This window comes from Takifugu rubripes, chromosome 8, assembly GCF_901000725.2.
Source record: "Takifugu rubripes chromosome 8, fTakRub1.2, whole genome shotgun sequence".
In the NCBI taxonomy this organism is placed as follows: Eukaryota; Metazoa; Chordata; class Actinopteri; order Tetraodontiformes; family Tetraodontidae; genus Takifugu; species Takifugu rubripes.
This window is the reverse complement of record NC_042292.1, coordinates 13144030-13165991: the sequence shown is the minus strand read 5'-3', so window position 1 is coordinate 13165991 and position 21962 is coordinate 13144030. Positions and strand designations below refer to the sequence as shown.

Genomic DNA, 21962 nt, shown 5'->3' with positions numbered 1-21962 from the left:
TTTTCATTTCAACAGACAACATTTATGTTGTTTGACATGGCTAATGCAGAGTTTTAGCATTTTGTGTCGTTCATAACAGCACTGAAGGCTAAAGACCCCACATGGCCTGAGGGCTTGAGAGCTTTTTCAGATAAAAGTCTCATCTCGTGGGTCCAGTTTTAAGCCTATTGTAATGGTACCGGAGAATAATATTTGCATAAAACAAAAATAAAAGTGCTCCTAGAATTGTGTCGAGTCATTCTTCCCCCCACGGATCCGAGTTGAAGGCTAAGAGAAGTGGGTTGATACAAAAGAGCGCCCTCGGCGTCGCGGTCAAACGGCACTTTGTTGATGTTGGAGGGCAGAAATATGCAGATTGAGCAGAGACCCATTAGGAGACGGCAGCAGGATCAACGGCGACAAATTGCGTCTGTTGATCCGCTATGTTCAGCTACACGAGACCTGCGGTCGGACACAATTGATATTTAACGCCCGGCATCGCAGCAGCCGCAGAAACGATCCCTCGTTAGGATCTACGCGGTTCTACGGAGTTCTGTTACGGCTCAATAAGTGGAGAAACAGCAGTGGACACGTGTGAGCGGAGCCGCGGTAACACAAGACTGATGGCAGCTATATAAACCCGATTTAATCTCCTTTCATTTCCGTGGCTTCTTCCAGTTTTCACTTGTTTTAATCTCGTAGGTTAGCGTGATTTCCTCAGTGGGAGGCATCAGATAGGGTCCACAAACATCAGCGAAAGGGCGACGGCGAAAGGGCGACGCGCGAGAGCATTTCAACTTTTCTGAAGTTGAACTATCGGGCGAAGACGCAGGGAGCTACAAATGCAGCCTTTTACCTTTTAGCTTAAGCTGCCCAGTAGCCAAGGCTGCGCTACATGTGTGAAAGCACAAAAGTGCGACACAAAGGTCATGGGCGGAGCGCCTCTTAGGCCATACGGCGCTATTGAGCTACAGCAGAGCTTTTAGCTCAGAGCCCCCGCTGGGAATGTGAAGAAAGAGGCAACAGAGAAGGGCCCAGGAGGAGCCCTGGACCGTATATTGACCCTGCTAATGTACCTCACCTGGACCGCTCTCAATGAGAACGCGGATGTGCTGTGATGCGCCGCCGCCACGCCATTGAGGAGCAACACGCCGGCCCACAGAAAGCCAGGGCTTTTTCTCCCAGCGTGTTTGATTTCTTTCTTTCAAAAGAAACTTCGGATGCTTCTGATTTGCTTCGGATTGAGGCTGATTTTTAAAAAATGGCATCGAGGGCTGAATGGCGTCCTTAAAGCTTTCTAGACTTCAACGCAAACACAACAAAGACTCAATAAAAACAAGAAATATGAAGGTGGGAGGATGAATGCGATATTCCGCATTAGCATGTGAGAACTGTTTGACTTTATATAAACAAACCCGAGACGTTGGGGGGGGGGGGGGGGTTGAGGTCTGCAGGAAATCACGGCGCACAGCTGTTGCTGCGGCGAGAAAATGATACATAAAGGAAACCGTGTCCATCCGTCTGTACGGCCGAGCCTGAGCTGTCCAGAAACGTCCAGCCTCTTCCAATGGGATGGATAGATGGGGTAACGCAGAGAGGCCGTAAAGCTGAGAGAGGAAGGATGAGGTCAACAATCTCTCCACACTTCCTGTTTGATCCACACACGATTTTAACGACGTCTCGCTACCAGCCGGGCACCAGCTCCTCAATGATCCCGATAAATAAGGGATCGATCACGTAAACGGACACCAAAATGCTCAGCCTGTAGCCTTTGAACTCTAAACTTTAATATGCTGGTGGGACACCTCTGTGACATGCTAACATTAGCATAAGATGGCTACATTTCTCTGTTAGCGTGCTAAACTGGACTCCCTTATGTCATTGAGGGGGAGGGGGGGGTGAAGATCAACAGGTACAAAACACAGATTTGATCACAACCGATCTGTGTTGGACGACTTTGATCCAGAGCTTCCAAGATGATGCAGAGGAGGAACACATTCATCAGTCTTTGATAAAAAAAAAAAGAGTAAAACTAGAAGAATTATTGCTGTTTTTAACCCTGAAACAGGGAAAGGCGCAAAGCACGGAGAGAAAATACACTTTCATCTATATAAAGGACAACGATAAATACAAATATCACACAAACAATAACGCATCATTTGGAAGGAGGACATGTCACGAGGACTGAAACAGGACTGAAAGAAAGAGGCCTTATGTTGCTCATTTGGAGCATCCATAAAGCTGCACAACTTTATAATTATTTCCTGAGGGCAACGCAGGGAAAAAACTGATTAGATTCTTTGTAGTTGCAGCACAAGTAGGCCTGGATGGAGAAGAGCAGAGAGAACAAACAAGGGCCGGAAAAGGATCCAGGGACAAGTGGCGGAGGGAAAATTAAGCCGAAGAGGTCGCAAAGAGGAAAATAAAGCAGATGAAAGACGGCGCGTCTTATTGAAAAGAAGACAGAAAAGGGACAAGAGGCAGGAAAGGGAGGGAGCGGAGAGCGAGGAGAGGAGAGGAGAGGAGCGAAAATAAGGAATTAAATAAGAGAAAGAGAGAGAGAAAGAGGGGCCAAGGAGGGGGAAAATGAAGCTAGGAAACATTAGCAGACCGCCTTTGTCAATCATAATCCTCTGGGTGCTGAATAAGATGGAGAAGGAGCTCTTTCACCGTGGTTATCACGGTCATCACGCCGATAATCGTAATCAGGGTAATTCCAGCGTGAGGGGATGGAAGGGCGGATGGCGTCGGGTGATAAAGGGGGATGGAGTGTCGAGACGGGAGGAAGTGGAGCGTCACCAGGTGTAGCGGCGGGCACGCGGGCGGAGGGTGAAGCTACCGGACCGCCGCTCTTAATTCAATCAGACAATTAACGGGATGGTTTTCAGCGCGCAACAAATGACGCCTTTAATCCTGAGGAAACACTGCAGGTGATTAGCATCAGTCACTGTGGAGACCAGGAACCACCTCCACCTCTGGCACACTCACAAGGGCAGTAATTACACAGTTATTACTGAATTACACCTATAGATATTTACATTTCTGTAATAATTACTACTAAATTCATGATAATGTATCAAGAATTACTACTAAATTCATGATAATGTATCAAGAATTACTACTAAATTCATGATAATGCATCAAGAATTACTACTAAATTCATGATAATGTATCAATAATTACGACTAAATTCATGATAATGTATCAAGAATTACTACTAAATTCATGATAATGTATCAATAATTACGACTAAATTCATGATAATGTATCAAGAATTACTACTAAATTCATGATAATGCATCAAGAATTACTACTAAATTCTTGTTTATGGCTCTTGTTCATTTCATGAATGTTGCTTCAGTGCTAAATTAGCAGAACCTGTTGGGCCAAGCGGACTTGGAGAGGGTTGTGTGTGTGTGTGTGTGTGTGTGTGTGTGGGGGGGGGGGGGGGGGGGGGGGGGGGGGGGGTCCTTTCTCCTTTGTCCTCTGTTACCCAGCAAGCGGTGAGTTGGGCCTCGGTTTGTTTGTTACGTCTCTTTATTTACGTGGTGAAAACGCCACCGTGTCACCGCGGTTGAGGAACAAACCCGCTGGGCAGACGCCAACCTCCGTTCACCCTGGGGAAAGGGGCGGGGCTTCAAAACGCGGCGTGCTGCAAGTGTGTTGTTTCTCTCCCGTGGCTCCGCCCCTCCAAAAGTTTGGCAGATCTGAACCGTCCTCGTCTGCGGGAACGCTCTGGGGTGGAATAATGGGTTTTGCCCGGGGTAATTTCAGAGGAAAATGCGCAGGGAATCATCCAAATTGCAGGTAAATGCTAAAAGTTGCTGCGGTAGAAAAGCCACTGTTGAGTTTCCTGTAGACGACGGCGCTGGCGTTTCCAAAAATCGGATGAAATCATCACAATCAGAGGTTTGATTTAGTTTGTACAAGGACGACGACAAACTTTCATTTTCTTATACGAGCCAAGTTCCAGCTGAGACGGAAGCTTTTCTAGAAAACAACACTGAAGCAGGTCGGAGAGGACCGAGATTGATTTGAGGGAAATTATTCAAGCCGGGTGAAACGCAGCAAATTGGCTGAGATGTGGGTCCAATGAGGGAAATGGAGCCACAGTAATGGCTGCAGGGGAGAGGAAGAGGGGGGGCGAGGCACTCACGGGAGAAGATGAATACAATGAGGAGCGGCAGGGCGGAGGCAGAGAGCAGGTGGAAGACTGTAACCCCCCCTAAAAAATAGATAATATGGGGCAGATGCAGAAAAGTAGTAAAAGGAGCAGAGCGCGGGCGGCGGCGGGGTTACAGCGACTCCTCCTTGGACTCGTTGCCCGGGCTAATTTGGGAGTAATGGTGATGGATGTGGGAGTGGAGGAGGGCATCTGGCGGATGGCGCTGATTGTGGCGCCGGCGAGGCGCTGAGTGCCCGCCTCATCCTGCCTGGGTAATAACCCTCCATCAGAGCCGTCCGGCGCTGACGGCTCGGCCCTAATGGCGGCGCCTTCAAGCAAAGCTACGTGTTTACTTTAATTGGGATGAAGCTGAGATGGAGGCTGGATGGGAGCAGAAGCGTGCACGTGCAAAGAGCTAACCGCGCTAAGAGTCGCGCACCTGTGCTTCACCTTCGCTACACACAGAATAATCTGCTAGCGTAGCGTAGCGAGGACTTATTGGGGAAGTGGGGCCATTTTGGCTGGTCCGCACAGCTTCAAAGGGTCAGGGTTGGGGGTCGGGTTGGGGGTCAGGGTTTGGGTCAGGGTTGGGGTCAGGGTTGGGGGTCAGGGTTGGGGTCAGGGTTGAGGTCAGGGTTGGGGGTCAGGGTTGGGGTCGGGTTGGGGGTCAGGGTTTGGGTCAGGGTTGGGGTCAGGGTTGGGGGTCAGGGTTGGGGTCAGGGTTTGGGTCAGGGTTGGGGGTCAGGGTTGGGGTCAGGGTTGAGGTCAGGGTTGGGGTCAGGGTTGGGGTTGGGTTGGGGGTCAGGGTTGGGGTCGGGTTGGGGGTCAGGGTTGGGGATCAGGGTTGAGGTCAGGGTTGGGGGTCAGGGTTGGGGTCGGGTTGGGGGTCAGGATTGAGGGTTAGAGCGCCGGGTAATGTGTCATGTTGATGAAAGTCCTCACAAAGATAGAAGTACAGGGAGAAGGGGGTGTACCGATGACGCAGTTTGACGGCATGGCGGGACGCAAATCCTCGTGTTTTAAAAAGGACGAGGAGGAGAAGATCTCAAGGTTGATGGCGTGGCACCGACATGCTAGCAGCTGGGTTTGGGAGTCATCCAATGGCTGCTCGAGAGCGCCGGGAGGAGCCGGAGCTGCCCGGATCATAAAAACAGGCAGCAAAATAAAGCTGACGGCTGATTGGATCGGCGCTTTGTAGAGCAAAGCTACCTTTTTAATTGATCACCTCAACAGTGTTTGACAGCAGAAACAACCCGGTGTTGGGTTTTAACGGTGACATTTGGGCCCCAGTCTGGGAAAAAATAAAAAGGCAGATGAGAAGCAGCGGGTAATAGAACTAATCTGACAAATGGGGAAAATGGATGAAAGCAGGAGTGGAGAGCAGGAGGAGATGAGACAGGAAGGATAAGAGTGCTGGGATGAAAGCCTGATGGGAGAGAGAGACAGAACAGATAAGCAAAGGAGGGTACGGGGGGGGGGGGGGGGGGGGGGGGGAGAGAGGGGAGGTGTAATGTGAATGAAAGGAGGGATAATGGGAGGAGAGAGACAGGATTCTGGGGAAGGATTAGCATGAAACAATCCCAAACCCGCCGATTGAATATTAGCAAACTGACTTTTATCAGTGTGGTTCAACCTGTGGGAACAGGACAGGCTGGGACCTGCTGCAGGGGAGGGTTATTATGGTCTGCCCCCCCCCCCCCCACACACACACACAGGTCAGGACCACACCAGACAGTCGTTCATCTGGCAGCACGAGCTGCTTTTCCACTCACTTCCCAGGAACTTGGGAAATGGGAATTTCCTATGGGAAATCTGAGGTGCTACCCCCTGACTGGGGCAGAGGTCGGGGTTGGTCACTTCTTTCCTGGGTAATCTTGCCCAGGTTTCTCAACATCCTTGGAAAATGACAGAGGTTCCTGGATGGAAGGGAGAAATAAAACGGAGAAACTGGAGCACACGTGTTCCTAGAGGGGACCCATTTAGTCTGACACGGAGCGGGGAGAGGGGCCGGAAGTAAAGAATTATGGTGCTGGAAGAACTCATTTTGACTTTTTGAAACCAAAGAGTTCAGAATTCCAGTTCAGATCTAAAATCCGTATTTCTTTCAGCCCCTTTTGGCTGCCCGATACTGGATTTCTTTAGATTTGACGTTAAAGCTGTCGCTCCGATCCAACCTTGAACAAACCAAATCAACTGTAAACCTTTTAATCCCAGTTTTCATCTGTGAATAATCCAAATATTTGGAGTCCTTTGACAACAGAAGGACTGGGAATTCTGGCGTTTAACTGCACAGCTCCGGAATCTCATTAAAACCAAGAGGAAAATCTGGCAACACGAGTGTTCGGCCTGGAATGAAACTGTTCTGACTGATAATCTCCAAACTGTGTGTGCCGGGGGACGTTCCTGACGGGTTGTGGGGCAGCCAGGGAGTTTGTACGGGCTCCAGACATGATTAATACAACCTCCATCATTTAATCATGTAAAACACACAACGCCGCAGTCTTTTGTTGGCCATTACGCCATCCGATCGCTAACGAGCGCCAGGCTGTCCGCTCGGATAACTGAGCCGCTCGGATACTCTGGCTCCTCTCCCCGTTTGGACTATTAATCCTGGCCCGCCTGTGTGCGTCTGCCTCATCGGATTTGCAGGATGGAAAACAAAACTCATGTGTTTCTCTTTTTTTTTTTGTTGCTTTCCTTCAGCGAACGTGTAACTGATAGCAAAAACGCCAAATTCCAAATTTCGTGGTGCGAAACTGTCGGCTGGCGACTGTGAAACCGCCGCGATGCCGCGTTTGGCCGCGCTCGCGGGCCCACGCTCGAGTTCACGCGTCACCGCCAGCACGTGCAAACAGAAACGGGTTTAAAAAGAATTCCATAAAAACGGTAATTTAAAGGTGCGGGGGTGCCAGCAGGTGATTGATTCCTAGATAGACTGGCGGCTGCTGGAACCGTCCCGTCGCCGCCGCCGCCGCCGCCACGTGCTCAACGCAGCTGGCGAAGAACAGGTGATCGGAGCGGGAACAGATAAATATCGAGTCGCACGATAAGAGGTGGAAGGGATGAAAAGCAATGAGTGTGAAGGAAGAGGAACCGACAGAGCAATTAGGGGGGGACAGAGGAGAGGAGAGAGGGAATGAGGGGTGTTAAAGGGATGCAGGGGTGTAGAGTGTGTGGAGAGTGTGTAGAGGTGTGTAGAGGTGTGTGTAGAGGTGTGTGTAGAGGTGTGTGTAGAGGTGTGTAGAGGTGTGTGTAAAGTGTGTGTGTAGAGGTGCGTGTAGAGGTGTGTGTGTAGAGTGTGTGTACAGGTGGGTGTAGAGTGTGTAGAGGTGTGTAGAGGTGTGTGTCGAGTGTGTAGAGGTGTGTGTAAAGTGTGTGTGTAGAGGTGTGTAGAGTGTGTGGAGAGTGTGTAGAGGTGTGTGTAGAGGTGTGTGGAGGTGTGTGTAGAGGTGTGTACAGGTGGGTGTAGAGTGTGTGTAGAGTGTGTAGAGGTGTGTGTAGAGGTGTGTGTAGAGGTGTGTAGAGTGTGTGTAGAGTGTGTAGAGGTGTGTGTAGAGGTGTGTGTAGAGGTGTGTGTAAAGTGTGTAGAAGGGTGTAGAGTGTGTAGAGGTGTGTGTAGAGTGTGTGTAGAGGTGTGTGTAGAGTGTGTGTAGAGGTGTGTAGAGGTGTGTGTAGAGTGTGTGTAGAGTGTGTGTAGAGTGTGTGTAGAGGTGGGTGTAGAGGTGTGTAGAGGTGTGTGTAGAGTGTGTGTAGAGTGTGTGTAGAGTGTGTGTAGAGGTGTGTAGAGTGTGTGTGTAGAGGTGTGTGTAGAGGTGTGTGTAGAGTGTGTAGAGGTGTGTGTAGAGGTGTGTGTGTAGAGTGTGTGTACAGGTGGGTGTAGAGTGTGTAGAGGTGTGTAGAGTGTGTGTAGAGGTGTGTGTGTAGTGTGTAGAGTGTGTAGAGTGTGTAGAGTGTGTGTCCCCTGGTGGCCCGTGAACACGAGGCCGCTGACCCGACTGTGCTGGTACGGTGGGATGATGTCATTTGGATATGACACGTTTACATTTGTTGCTGTTTACAAAATAAGCATCCAAATATGTAAACACAACAAAGGTCCCTGTCGAGCACTTTAATGCAACAACAGGCCGACTGTGCGATTAGAGAGGAAAAAGCAACGACTGCGGCGTCTCAAGGTCGCTGCTGCGTCTCAAGGTCGCTGCTGCGTCTCAAGGTCGCTGCGGCGCCACAACGCTGGTCATGGACCACGATCCTTCAGGGCCTCCGAGCTCAGGAATTCTGCTTAATGAGTTTTTAGTGAAGAAGCAGGACGGAGGTGCTCAAAGCATCCTGAGGTCACTGGAAGGAGACGCACACGTCTCCTTAAGAGGAGACGCACACGTCTCCTTAAGAGGAGACGCAGGTCTTTGTGGACCAAAGTCGGCCCGCGTCCTTGCCTAAGCTAGCGTAGCGCCATGGACACGAGGAGCTGCCCACCTGGTTCAGTCCCACTGCTCATTTCATCTTTACCTTAGCAGATTACACACAGCAGCATGACTCAACATTAGGAGCACACACACACACACACACACACATATATGTTGAGAGAGAGATGTCCAGATCTGTCCAGTCACAGTAGCACTCACACACACACACACACACACACACACACACTCACACACACTCACACACACACACACACACACACACACACACACTCACACACTCACACACACACACACACACACACACTCACACACACACACTCACTCACACACACACACACACACACACACACACATGTATATATAATGTGGACAGGCAAAGAAACTGGAAAACAACAGAACTCCAGCAGGAGAGTCCTCAGCTCTAAGTGGAGGCCACGGATGCAGGACTGATCCATATTTACACACGTGGACAGGAGGTGTGTGGCTGTGCATTGGGGGCTGCGCCGACTGTGTGTGTGGAAGATAAAGCGCGCAGCAACAGAACACGGATCAGAGTCGGACGCTCCCGACAGGAGCCGGGAACCAAAACAAGAGATGGATCTGATACCGGCTCAAACAAAATCAAACATGAGGGAAGTGCAGCAACACAGGTGAATTGAAAACACACGCGTGAAACCGCATCAAGGTGCATCGTCTCGCTGGGATGGACGCGCGTGCACGCCTGTAGTGGGGCGCAGGAACAAAGGAAGCGGAGGAGTGATGGAGGAAAGGGGGGGAGGGGTCAACAGACCACAGAGAGGCGGGGGGTCAGGAAGGGACCACGGGAGGTGGCGGCTGTCAGACACCTTCCTTGCTAACCATCCGCTCCTGTGGGTCCGGCAGGAGTTGGGTCAGAACAGGGAAGCTGTGGAGAGGAGAAGGAGCGCTGGGGTTCCAGCTAATGATGTGTGAGAGCTAAAGTGGGCGGAGTCGTGCGTGCTACAGCTCCTCTGATGTCAACAGGATGCAGCTGGATGACGTTCCCATCGCCAGGCGCTCCGCTCCATTGTCGGGGTTCTGGTCACAAGTGCCGGCACTCGTCCCTCGATCGGCCTCTTCCCGGCAGAATATCGGAATAAGGGTGTTTTCAGCGCGCGATGATCCCAAATCCGGTGCTGAATCATGGTGGAGGGGCAGGTGTACGCTTCAGAAGAGCCGGGCTCTCACGTCAGGAGAGGGACTTCTGGGAATCGGGGCTCGGCGAGTCGATTCGGAATATTTTTGAGATTTATCATCAGCGAAGCTCTTTTGTAGACCTGAAATATAAGCTCACTGCAGGAGGAAGATGTCGATGCAAAGAGGAAACAATGAAAGAACCCGATAAAAATGACCTAAAATGGAGGTCGTGGCTACAACAACAGAGCCCAGAGAGAGAAGCTGACGCCACGTTAGCCAAGGTGACGCCACGTTAGCCAAGGTGACGCCACGTTAGCCAAGGTGACGCCACGTTAGCCAAGCTGACGCCACGTTAGCCAAGGTGACGCCACGTTAGCCAAGCTGACGCCACGTTAGCCAAGGTGACGCCACGTCAGCCAAGGTGACGCCACGTTAGCCAAGGTGACGCCACGTTAGAGAAGGTGACGCCACGTTAGCCAAGCTGACGCCACGTTAGCCAAGGTGACGCCACGTTAGCCAAGCTGACGCCACGTTAGCCAAGCTGACGCCACGTTAGCCAAGCTGACGCCACGTTAGCCAAGGTGACGCCACGTTAGAGAAGCTGACGCCACGTTAAAGAAGGTGACGCCACGTTAGCCAAGGTGACGCCACGTTAGCCAAGCTGACGCCACGTTAGAGAAGCTGACGCCACGTTAGAGAAGGTGACGCCACGTTAGCCAAGGTGACGCCACGTTAGCCAAGCTGACGCCACGTTAGAGAAGCTGACGCCACGTTAGCCAAGGTGACGCCACGTTAGAGAAGGTGACGCCACGTTAGCCAAGGTGACGCCACGTTAGCCAAGGTGACGCCATGTTAGCCAAGCTGACGCCACGTTAGAGAAGCTGACGCCACGTTAGCCAAGGTGACGCCACGTTAGCCAAGGTGACGCCACGTTAGCCAAGGTGACGCCACGTTAGACAAGGTGACGCCACGTTAGAGAAGCTGACAGCACGTTAGCCAAGGTGACGCCACGTTAGACAAGGTGACGCCATGTTAGCCAAGGTGACGCCATGTTAGCCAAGGTGACGCCACGTTAGCCAAGCTGACGCCACGTTAGCCAAGGTGACGCCACGTTAGAGAAGGTGACGCCGCGTTAGAGAAGGTGACGCCACGTTAGCCAAGCTGAAAACAAAACTTCCTCTTAAGACCAACATGTGCAGCAGGAACCAACGATGGTCCCACCATTAAAACAGTCGAGACACTTCTGTCACACTTGCTGCTTCAAATTTGCACAATTATTTGAAGTATCAAGATGTATTAGCATGCTGGGTTATGCAACCTAATGAACGTTCTTTAACTCGCCATCACGGTGAATCATTGGTTTCCGTGGTTTTACATATTATAACATGGAGCACGTAGATTAATCTTTCAGCCCAAATTCCCAGTGGAAAACTAAGCAGCTATGCATTATGTCTCCTTCTAGACCTGGCTGCCCATTTCCAGAGAAACAGGAGATGGGTTTGTGCCCTCCGGGCCCCCAGGCCGTTAGGAGGGCCTAATTAGTGGTTTTAATGGAAACGGCGAGTATCGCACAAACCTCGTGATGAAGCTACAGTAGCATGAATGCAGTTGGGGATGCAGATATGGGCGACCTAGCAGAGACACTCTGCACCAGACGCAACTATGCATCATCATCAAGCTGACAGGACTGCAGGTTATTTGTTCATTAGCTCGTGTTAATTATTCCTACCTATTACTGCATTGACATTAAAGTGCACCATGGCAACAGCTCTCTATCCATGAATGAATAATCTTGGTGGCTACTTTTCTGTCAAACGGCTCAAAAACCCATCTTTGCCTTCAGTGTTTAGGTTAGCACTGGTGCCTCGTGACGTTAGCAGGGAAAATTAGCATGGGCAGATGTTAGGATGCACCGCGTCCAGCCTTGTCTTTTTGTTTGCAGCCCCTGAGGGAAACACTCAGATTGCTAAACGCCCCGCCGCGCTCACCCGCTAATCGCTAACTCAACGATATCATTTAGTGGCATTTCCGAGACGTTTTCGCTGGTGGAGCAGCTGAGCGCAGCAGTTGTTTCCACTGCATCAGACTCAGGGAGGTGAGAATTCATCACCAGCGTGTGCGTTACTGGTGTCTGAGGTTGTAATTCCTCGTAGCACGCGTGCGGACTGCTTCATCCAATTTCTTCCAGGCGAGCTCTCCATAATGGCCGCCATTGTACCTCGGGCAGTTTTAGACACCAGCACTTCAGCACAAACGTATAGAAAATCCTATAATCTCTAAGCCTACACAGCAGATTTAGAAACCTCTACGAGCAAGAGGGAAAAAAAGAACACAATTTCTTTCTGTACGTGTAGCAGCGCCGCTACTGAATGGTCATCTGACGCCCTTTAAAGCCCACAGTAGGACGACAATATTGCGCTGGATCATATCAACCAATTTCACGGTCGCTTCAATAGAAGAGCTAGCAGCCATTAGCTGAGCCACCTCCTTGCTTCAACTCTTTACCTTTGAACTCTGACTCCAGCTCGCCATGACGACAGGCCTGCGGCCTCACTTCACCCTCCTGCCTCAGGCAATCAGTGGTGTGTAGTTCAGGGACTCTCTGGGAAGGCAACATGTACACGGTGAGGTGATTATATTAATTACCTGTCAAATTAGATCATGAATCCGTTCGTCAGCTATTGATGTTTATTCCAACACGCAGCTTTCTATCGGGTCTCTGCTCTGCGTCTCACAGAAACGAGGGCAACAACGCTCCAAACAAAAGAGGGGAGATAACAAAGGTATGAAAGACAAAACACGAAACGTGAGATTGTTTAACTGCAAACTATTGAAACAAACAAATAAGAAGAACGCAGCTTGATCTTATCTGGCATAATCAGGAAGTCTGGAAATGAAACTAAATAAGTGGGGTGAAGATGCATGCGTGCGTTTGGGTGCAGGTGTCTGAGTGGGCGCACATGCACAGACATTCAGGAGTGGGTGGGACGGGCTCAGGAATAGAGGGAATATGAGCAGAGACAACAGCGGGAAGAGAGGGACGGATAATGAGAACCTGGGGGAGGTGACGCTGGCGTGGGGAGAGGAAGACGGAGACCAGAAATAGACATGCAGAGAGCAAGGTGTTGAGTCAGAGAATGAAAGGAGGGAGGGAGGGGAGGGAGGGAGAGGGAGGGAGAGGGAGGGAGAGGGAGGGAGGGAGAGGGAGGGAGAGGGAGGACGAGAGAGGGAGGGAGGGAGGTAGAGGGAGGACGAGAGAGGGAGGACGAGAGAGGGAGGGAGGGAGAGGGAGGACGAGAGAGGGAGGGAGAGGGAGGGAGAGGGAGGGAGAGGGAGGGAGAGGGAGGGAGGGAGGACGAGAGAGGGAGGGAGGGAGGGAGAGGGAGGACGAGAGAGGGAGGGAGGGAGGGAGGACGAGAGAGGCAGGGAGAGGGACGGAGGGAGGACGAGGGAGGACGAGACTGGGAGGGAGGGAGGGAGGGAGAGGGAGGGAGAGGGAGGACGAGAGAGGGAGGGAGGGGGGGGAGAGGGAGGACGAGAGAGGGAGGCAGGGAGAGGGACGGAGGGAGGACGAGGGAGGCCGAGACTGGGAGGGAGGGGGAGGGAGGGAGGGAGGAGGGAGGGAGAGGGAGAGAGAGGGAGGGAGAGGGAGGGAGAGGGAGAGAGAGGGAGGGAGGACGAGAGAGGGAGGGAGGGAGGGAGAGGGAGGACGAGAGAGGGAGGGAGGGAGGGAGGACGAGAGAGGGAGGACGAGGGAGGGAGGGAGGACGAGGAGAGGGAGGTGAGGAGAGGGAGGTGAGGAGAGGGAGAAGAGGAAAGGGAGAGAGAGATGAGGAGAGGGAGGTGAGGAGAGAGAGATGAGGAGAGGGAGGTGAGGAGAGGGAGGTGAGGAGAGGGAGGTGAGGAGAGAGAGATGAGGAGAGAGAGGTGAGGAGAGGGAGGTGAGGAGAGGGAGGTGAGGAGAGAGAGATGAGGAGAAAGAGATGAGGAGAGGGAGGTGAGGAGAGGGAGGTGAGGAGAGGGAGGTGAGGAGAGAGAGATGAGGAGAGGGAGGTGAGGAGAGGGAGATGAGGAGAGGGAGGTGAGGAGAGGGAGGTGAGGAGAGGGAGGTGAGGAGAGAGAGATGAGGAGAGGGAGGTGAGGAGAGGGAGATGAGGAGAGGGAGGTGAGGAGAGGAGGTGCGTGGGGGCCTCCCAGACTCCCGCAGCGGCTGCAGACCAGAGGTGCAGCCTGTCAACGGGCGACGCTGGAAACTCCTCTGTGCCCTGACCTCGTGGGGGACGCTGGACGCTGGAGGACAGCAGGGGGACAACGTGTGGACATGGTGGAAACAGGCGGAGGTTTGCTAAAGTGAGGCCCCGCTGGGCTGAGTTAGCCTTGAGCAGCGGCTAAGCTAGCGCTGGGTGGGCATGAATCCCTGCATGTCACTGGGAGCCAGTTATGACACAGCAGTGCTCTGACACCCCTGCAGGTGCAACACGCTGGGTCAAGTTGGTCCTTGCAGGCACTGAGAGTGCATGAGAGTGCATGAGAGTGCACGAGAGTGCACGAGAGGGTCATGGGGAGTGTCTGGGGGACATTTGCTTCTGGTAACTGTCACATCACACTTTTGACAGTAGACCAAACTCCCGGGAGCATCACACGGTCACCGACCAGGAAGATGGCGGCTCCTTTTGACTGTGGTTGCATTACATCACTTCCTGTCGTTGGCCGACCTCTTGGGAGGTCCGCCTGAAGGCGAATAATAAAGTTTAAAGTCTTGATTTAAAAGAACTGAGTGTGAGAGCAGTCCCCAGGTGCCATAGTCACTAAAACGACCTCAACCTGTTTGGGGCTCTGGGAGCCGTGAGCAGCCTCTTCTCCAGGACCCGACGGGTCTGGATCACCAGGACCCGGCGGGTCTGGATCACCAGGACCCGGCGGGTCTGGATCACCAGGACCCGACGGGTCTGGATCACCAGGACCCGGCGGGTCTGGATCTTTCATACTGCACAAGTCTGAAGTGGATTTAGGCGCTTTGGTGCTTCACCAACAGGCGGAGAGATATTGACCCTTAGACACCAGTTCCGGGAGCGCTGTGGTTTAAGCACAGCTATAATGTGTTCCACCTGTTGGTGAGGACTCAGGACTCGCTGGGGCCTTCTGGAGGAGCGGCAGCTGTCAAAGACTTGCTGACAGACTGTTCCAACAACCCAGCCTGCTGGAAACAAACGAGCTTTTCTAAGTCTTGTGTAAAGAGAAATCCTTTAAATCCTGCAGTAGTTTCCAACGGCGATGATGGGGAGCCGATTTTGTCGTCGTCCTAATGTGGCTGTTAAAGTTCAGCTCTGAGTCCAGAGTTCCTGGAGACTTCTGGCCTGTTTCACTGTCTTCAGGGTCGTGGAGCCAAGGTGGCCGCTGCCATCTAAACTTTACCTTTTTTGGCCAACAACAACGACTCTTTTCTGGGTTCAGCTGGAAAAGCGTCTGACGCACCAACTCATTGATTTCATTTATGCATTTACTCAGCAAAAATAAGGAGCTGCAGTCGATAATTGACACCGACACATAAGAGTTTAGTTTCATCTGCATTATTATGAGAGGAGAAATGAGCGTTTCCCATAATCTGAGCCAGAGGGAGCGCGTAGATGTTAAATAAAAGGGGTCCAAGGACGGGCCCGTGGGGAACGCCACAAGATTCCTAATTACCGATTGACAGAGAGCAGTCCCTGTCTTCCTAGCAAGGTGTACACCAATTGGAGGTCCAGCACTACATTATAATCACCTGTATCAAAGGTCCAGTAACACTGGAAATATCCTTCAGCACGTTTAATCACGTCATAATAGTACAAGGATATCCACTTTAGTGGCACGCAGGGGCGGACTGGAGAGGCCGAATATCTGAATACAGAGTAGTCAGTCACTGTAGGTCCATTACATCTGAGTATGTGAAGGACATCAGTAATAATGAAGAGGAGCAATAGCCCAGTAACACTGGAAAGAAACCGGAATTCAGGAAGCCACTGACACAACTGCAGCGGTTTGTTCCTGAGTGACGGCAGTTGGAGCATCACCACCAAAGACCTGCTGCCTGCCACTGTCTGTTGGTGGTTCCTGCCCCACCTTCCTCCTTCTCCTCCATCTTCACCTCCTTCTCCTGCCCCTCCTGGTCTGTCTATTCTGTCCCTCTGCATCAACTCCATGAAGGACACCGGCCTCGCCAGCTCTTATAACCGCAGCAATATTGAACTTTATGGCATTTTTGCAAAGAATTTAGTGTTACAACACAAATATAAGATAAAAAAAATCAACATCACACACACACACACACAAACACACACACACACACACACACACACACACAGAGTCAAATTAATGACCCACTTTTTGTTGATCTGTTAAAATGGTTAAATATTAATGTGGGAACAGAACAGGAAAACAGCCTCAGCACATGTCCAAATATTATCTGTTATCTCTCCTGAAATTTTGCTGCAGATAATGTCAACATAAAACAGGGTTCCACTTGAAATTAGGAGGGCTGCTTGTGTCCCCCCCTTAACACATGGGTGTCCAACCTGGTGGACCCGGTCCAACGTTCAGGTCTGTCCAATCCTAGAGCCTCCCTACGGACAGCCTGCCCATGCTAGCATGCTACTGCTGTCCCTGTCATGTAGGCTACTACATGGCTTTATTATACATCCTCATGATAATGACTTAAGTTTCCAGCAGAAAATAGAGATAAAAGTTAGCTTTCAGAGCAACATGCTAATGCGTAAAACCTCACTTCCTCCCAGGTGTCATATCCACATTAGCAAAGTGTGCAAAAACAACTCTAAATGTCACATTTGCCTCCTAACAAACGCATTTCGCAACTATGGTCCTAATAATTTTATATCCCAGATTAGCGGAGCTACGACTGCAAATGCAACACAACCTTTGGAGAGGAGGCTAATTGCTACGTTCTCGTATCCAGCACCTGCAGTTGCTACGAGAGGGTGAGGAAGGCTGTCACGGCGTGATGAAGACAACGTGCGTGTCAATGGCGAAGGCTTAGAGAGGCAGCAGCCACCTGGATCAGAACAGCTTCTTCAGCCTGATGCAGCATCACAAACATGTCACGAGGAAGCGCTCGCAATTAGCGCCGCTCGCGCTCTTGTTGCGGGATGTTTGCGCTGTCTGTGGCGGAGGTTGCGCGTGGGCGATGATTGACAATTAGCACAGTAATGAGTGTTCTGCCCTGGGGGGGGGGGGGGCAGCGAGGCCTCCATCTTGAGTATAAAGTATGTTAGGAAAAAAAACACGACCATTCCGTGACGCCAATGAAACCAGTTTCTGTGCTCATTTTAGGGAAAGTTCACAACTTTTTCGCAGCATCGGAATTTCTTGTTGAGCTTGTTTACGTAAAAACCTGCTAACTGGTAGGAATCCGACTTTAGCAATAATCCAGTGCCTTTACATTTCCAAGTCCATTTCCTGAATCTGTGAGGGAGCGCTAACGTGTGTGGTGGCGCGAGACCCAACCTTCCTATCGTTTTCAAACCATGATCATTTCTCAACACGTGTCCTCGCCCGTTATTACGTTCTCTCGGTGCCTGAGTGCTGTTCCAATTCAAAGTACGCAAACTGCCAAGTACCATTCAAGCGCTGATGTGTGTACTTGCTTCACGCATGCATCAGAAGTGACCTGTGTGGACAGCTAGGCATCCCACAATGCACTGCACCTCAGCCAGAGACCAGAAAGAACTTCGGCAGTATTTGAGTACTCAGTATTAGTATTCCTGACCTTGCTGAACCTTAGCATTAGCGACGTCACTTCCTCTGCCTACAAATGTTTTGTAAATTAGTTCAGTATTATCTGATAAATCACATTATCTTGTTCACGTGATAACTGGAAAAATCTGATAACTCTGACAATCCAACAAGGGTCTGACCTTCAGGGCCTCGTACGCGGGCCCCCGATCACCAACAACACCATCCGTAGTGGTGCTGAATGGCCTTTAGCTGAGCTAACCCATTTAAAGCTACGCTGACACGCCTACTACAGGCTCTCTTGATACGCGATGTGTGATAGGAAGCAAAGCAGCTCTTAAAACTCATTAGGAGGGAGGCCCACTGCAGAGGAGAGACACTCAATTAAAGAGGAGAGGCTTCTACCACACCCAGGGGATCCAGGTTAGAGCGGCAGGAGGAGGAAGCCCCCAGAGATTTGCTGCATATGCGCGTGCAGAAACAGCCGTGATTAGCTTAACCCCCCCCCCCGGATGTATGGAAAGTATTTGTGTTTGGAGTACAGAGTCCGCGCATCCACACCCACCCGTGTCCTCAGAGGCAAGAGACGCGATCGCGTGTTGACGACAAGTTCTGATAGGTGTGACAAATGCTCCGACACGTTTTTGTCAAAGTGAAGGGTGTGTAATTTCTTCCGAGGGCCCCTCAGGGCGAGACGCTGCCATATTCATAATAAATGGGAAATGGATGGACAGACAGAGGAGACAGATCATCACGGGGGCTGTGGGAATACTGATAAAAACAAGAAGGGGGCACTTACACCCACACTAATCAGAGCAGGGAAAACACACAATGTGTTGCAAGAGTTAGCACATGGAAGCCCTCACGCACGCAGAGCTTCTATGATTCAATACCTGGATTGATATTTTATCACCTGTAGCTTTATAATAACTCCTTCTGAACATGTCCAGCTTTTTTTGAAGGCTTCAGGAAAGACTTGGACGTATCAGCCATCGTATTTCATCACCATAATTACCCAGCTCAAGAATCAGCGCTAATTTTAAACATCACGTTACGAGAAGATTATCTAATTTCCTAATGTCGCAGTCAGTTAATGATATCGTCGTATCACCACAGCAACGTTTCGGAACTCGGAGCGTTAAGACGAACGCGCGCGAGGTTCAATTCTTTTGTTTTCTGATCTATTTATTGGCGCAGTCGTAGCGCTCGCTAACGATCGCCGCTAGGACACCCTCCGATGCGCCTCCATGTGTCAGAGCGTTGATGCAGATGCTGACAACATCTGGACATTATTTTTCGACAGTTTCTGCAAAAAAAAATAAAATAAACCAAACCGAAAAAGAAAAACTTTTAATGCTTCTCATTAAACTGCAGATGAATTCAAAACTAGCACGACAACACTCCAATGGCACGAGACCTTTTCCCAAAAGTGATCCCTGGCGGCAGTTTTCCCTCCAGCGCCTGGGCATCTGTTTCTAATCCATCATTGCTGGTGTTCTGAGGAGAGCCACCAGCGCTAGGCTATTTCAGGAGGAACCGGGCGGCTCTGACAGGAGAGGTCACTCAGAACTGGTGCTGCAGGCACACCTGACTTTAAAAATGTTTTCTCCATCTCTAATTTCCCTACAGTGGAGTTTGCAGTAGAGGACAAAGTGTTAGGAGCCACGTTTTCCAGGGCACAGTTGCACTTTATCAGGGAACAAAGGAGTTCTATAATTCATCCATTTGTTAGTTAGCAGGAAGCCTTTCGTGGCGATTAGCACTGGTTGGCTAATTTGGGCAACACAACTTTTTCTATGAAAGCGCCTCTTTTTGACTCAGTGCAAGAGTAATTCTATTATTCATCAGCTAAATGGAGGCTCAGGCTTGTTTAGGGGCTATTAGTCATTTTTACGCTATACAGTCATCAAGCTGAACATTCTGAGCTTTTGGAACATTGCGTCGACCTCGGAACCCTGAAGGTCGTCTGAGCGATTCTGAAGGTTGAACAGACGGATTGTTAGTCCCGCTCAACAATAGGGGGACTTTGAAAACCTGCGTTCTTTGAAGGTGTTGGCAAAGTTGCTTAGAGCCTTTTCAAAGTGGAGTCACCTGCTGCTGTGAGAAATTGGTCACAACAGCCAGGAATGTTGTTGCACGTCCCCAGATCAAATGGCCATAAAATGACAGACAGAGAAAAAGATGTGTGTCGCTCCCATGAAGGCGGCACTGTTGGAAAACCTGCAAAAACACCAACAGAGAGATAAGAGTTTCAGAAAAAAAACAAAGAAAAAACCCGTCAACAGTGAGAAAAGCCGGGTGTCCCACCAGGACGAGCGTAAACGCACAACAGCGCTTTGTTTGCGAGGCGTTCCTCAAGTCCGTGAATCCCACTGTAAACAGCAGCGCTAAATATTACAGAAAAATACGGCAGCTAGCGCGACCACGGACAACGCGAGACAAAACTGAGGCGGACACCCCAGACTGGAGCAGTCTGGGTGCCTGAAACGGAGCCAGATAAAGAGACGGATGAAGCCAAAATGAGGAGAGGCTTCCGTCGCTCCCACAGGCTCCACGCGGAGGAAGAGGAACGACGTCTCCGAAGCCGCCGTGACCAAGGTGGAAGTGAGTAAGCAACGGAGCCTGTCCTAGCAGATGGCCCAGAATCCATTAGCCCAGCGCCGAGGAGCCTCCTAGCCAAACTAATGATGTGGCGCGTGCCCCTGCCAGCCAGCGGCCTCTGTTCGGGCCTTTGTGTGGACCCAGAGAGCGGAGCATGAAAACCAGGATCCTGGGAGGGCTTAATTTGGAGAAAGAGGGGGGGGGGGGTAAATAAAAATGTGCAGATTGAGACACAATCCCATTCATCTGTCCTTCGCTCTGCACACATGACTGCCACCTCCAAATGTACCATCTGCTCTCCACAGTGGGATGAGGAGAGAAACGAAGCAGGGATGAAAAACACCGTCACAGCTGCATAAATAAGAGCGCTGCCAGCGTTAGCGCGCCACTTTTAATCCCCTATATGTTATCACCTGTGCTTTTAGCGCTCAATCTGGCACACAAAAGCCTGCAAAGGTCAAAGAGGCGGCGTGGACAGACGGGCGAGGAGACAAAGACGCAAGTTTGACAGCAGCTGCCAGAGCGTCTGAGGGCAGCCAGCCTGCGCCTGTAGCCGCAGCAAGAGGTGTTTGTGTTGTTGTTGTTTGTGCTAAGAGCCCGCTCCGGTGGACACGGACACCCAAACTGGCCGTTTCCTCCCTCATCTGCGGGGAGGATTCAGCTCTTTAGCGATAGCCAGGATAGTCGGGAGAAAATGACAGCCGGAACGAAACAGCAGGGAGGAAGGAGCTCATTTGACTGGAATGGGACGGCAGAACGGTCGTTCTAGAGCAGCGCCGATGGCAGCAGATCACATCTAGGTGGGTTTTTACCTCCAGGACGTAAAGACAGACGGCAACTGGCTGCCTGTTTATTTCCAGGGTGGGATAGGGCAGCATCACCGGCTCGCTCTGCGGGGGAGCGCTGATAGACACGTTAAAGACGGATGATCCCAAACCACAGGTTGATCCTGACCCGTCTGCCCGGAACCGGTCGTCAGCCCGCCCGACTATCAAATGCAGCCTAAGTTTGCATTAAAACTGTCAGATTGTGGCGACGGGTGAGCAAACGTCTGCCCCCCCCCCCCCAAAAAAAAACCACGGGAGAAAAGATTCCCTGATCAGCAGCAAAATGATGCAGTCTGTTCGAGTCGGCTGTTTCAAGTTTGATCCCCCTTTGATACATTTTTCATCACAGCCGGGCGCCCCCTGGGGGGCTGGGCACACATTCTGCCGGTGTCGAGCCTTCATCTGCTGGAGCCGTCTCCTAATCTACCTGTCTGAGTGGGTGGACGCAGGCTGAGGACGAGCGGACGCTGCCGAAATAGTCCGGCCACATTGAGATGGCGTGAGCTCGCCACATTCATCCTCCGGTTCCTTTATGATTGGAGCTAACATGCTAACTTGCGTGATGCTGCAAAGATGCTGGTGTGACGAGTCGATGTTTTTAGCAACACGAGCTCTCTGGTGTCCTCGGATAGATCTGATTAAGTGATAAAGCCTTAATATATCCGTAGGTTCCAACTTCCCGTGCTTAAAACGACCTCGAACGCGTCCTCTGGCTGCCATTCACGCCTCTGTCAGACACCTGTGTCGTGCACGGGCTCCTACGGCCACGCCACTGGGCTGGAAGCAAAATCCAGGCTCTGACTTTGAAGTCTACTGAAGTCAGTAATGGGAATTTTCCCATTTCTGTACGGTGGCGTTCCTCACGTGCACGCCGTCGCTCTGCCTCGTCTTTGCTGTAAACTGTCATCTTATTTACTCAAACCCCACAGCCCTGCATAATTGACCAATGTCCTCCTTTTTGTGTCTCTCTGCGGGCTCCGGGGCCGTCTCCTTCTGTGTGTCCACGCGTCTCCAGCTTTGAGTGTTACGGATGCGAGCTGCAGATGTTACTATCTTTATGGGGACCCGACAGCTTAATAAGCA

General features: G+C 51.1%; 1 protein-coding gene across 1 annotated transcript in view; it reads right to left on the bottom strand.

Moving 5' to 3' along the window:
* LOC105416826 (uncharacterized) overlaps positions 1–21962 on the bottom strand; it is a 103427-nt gene that overhangs the window by 25154 nt on the left and 56311 nt on the right. Inside the window, exon 7 of the mRNA XM_029839824.1 lies at positions 12229–12325. Coding sequence (XP_029695684.1) covers positions 12229–12325 — 97 coding nt within the window. The remainder of the gene's footprint in view (positions 1–12228; positions 12326–21962) is intronic.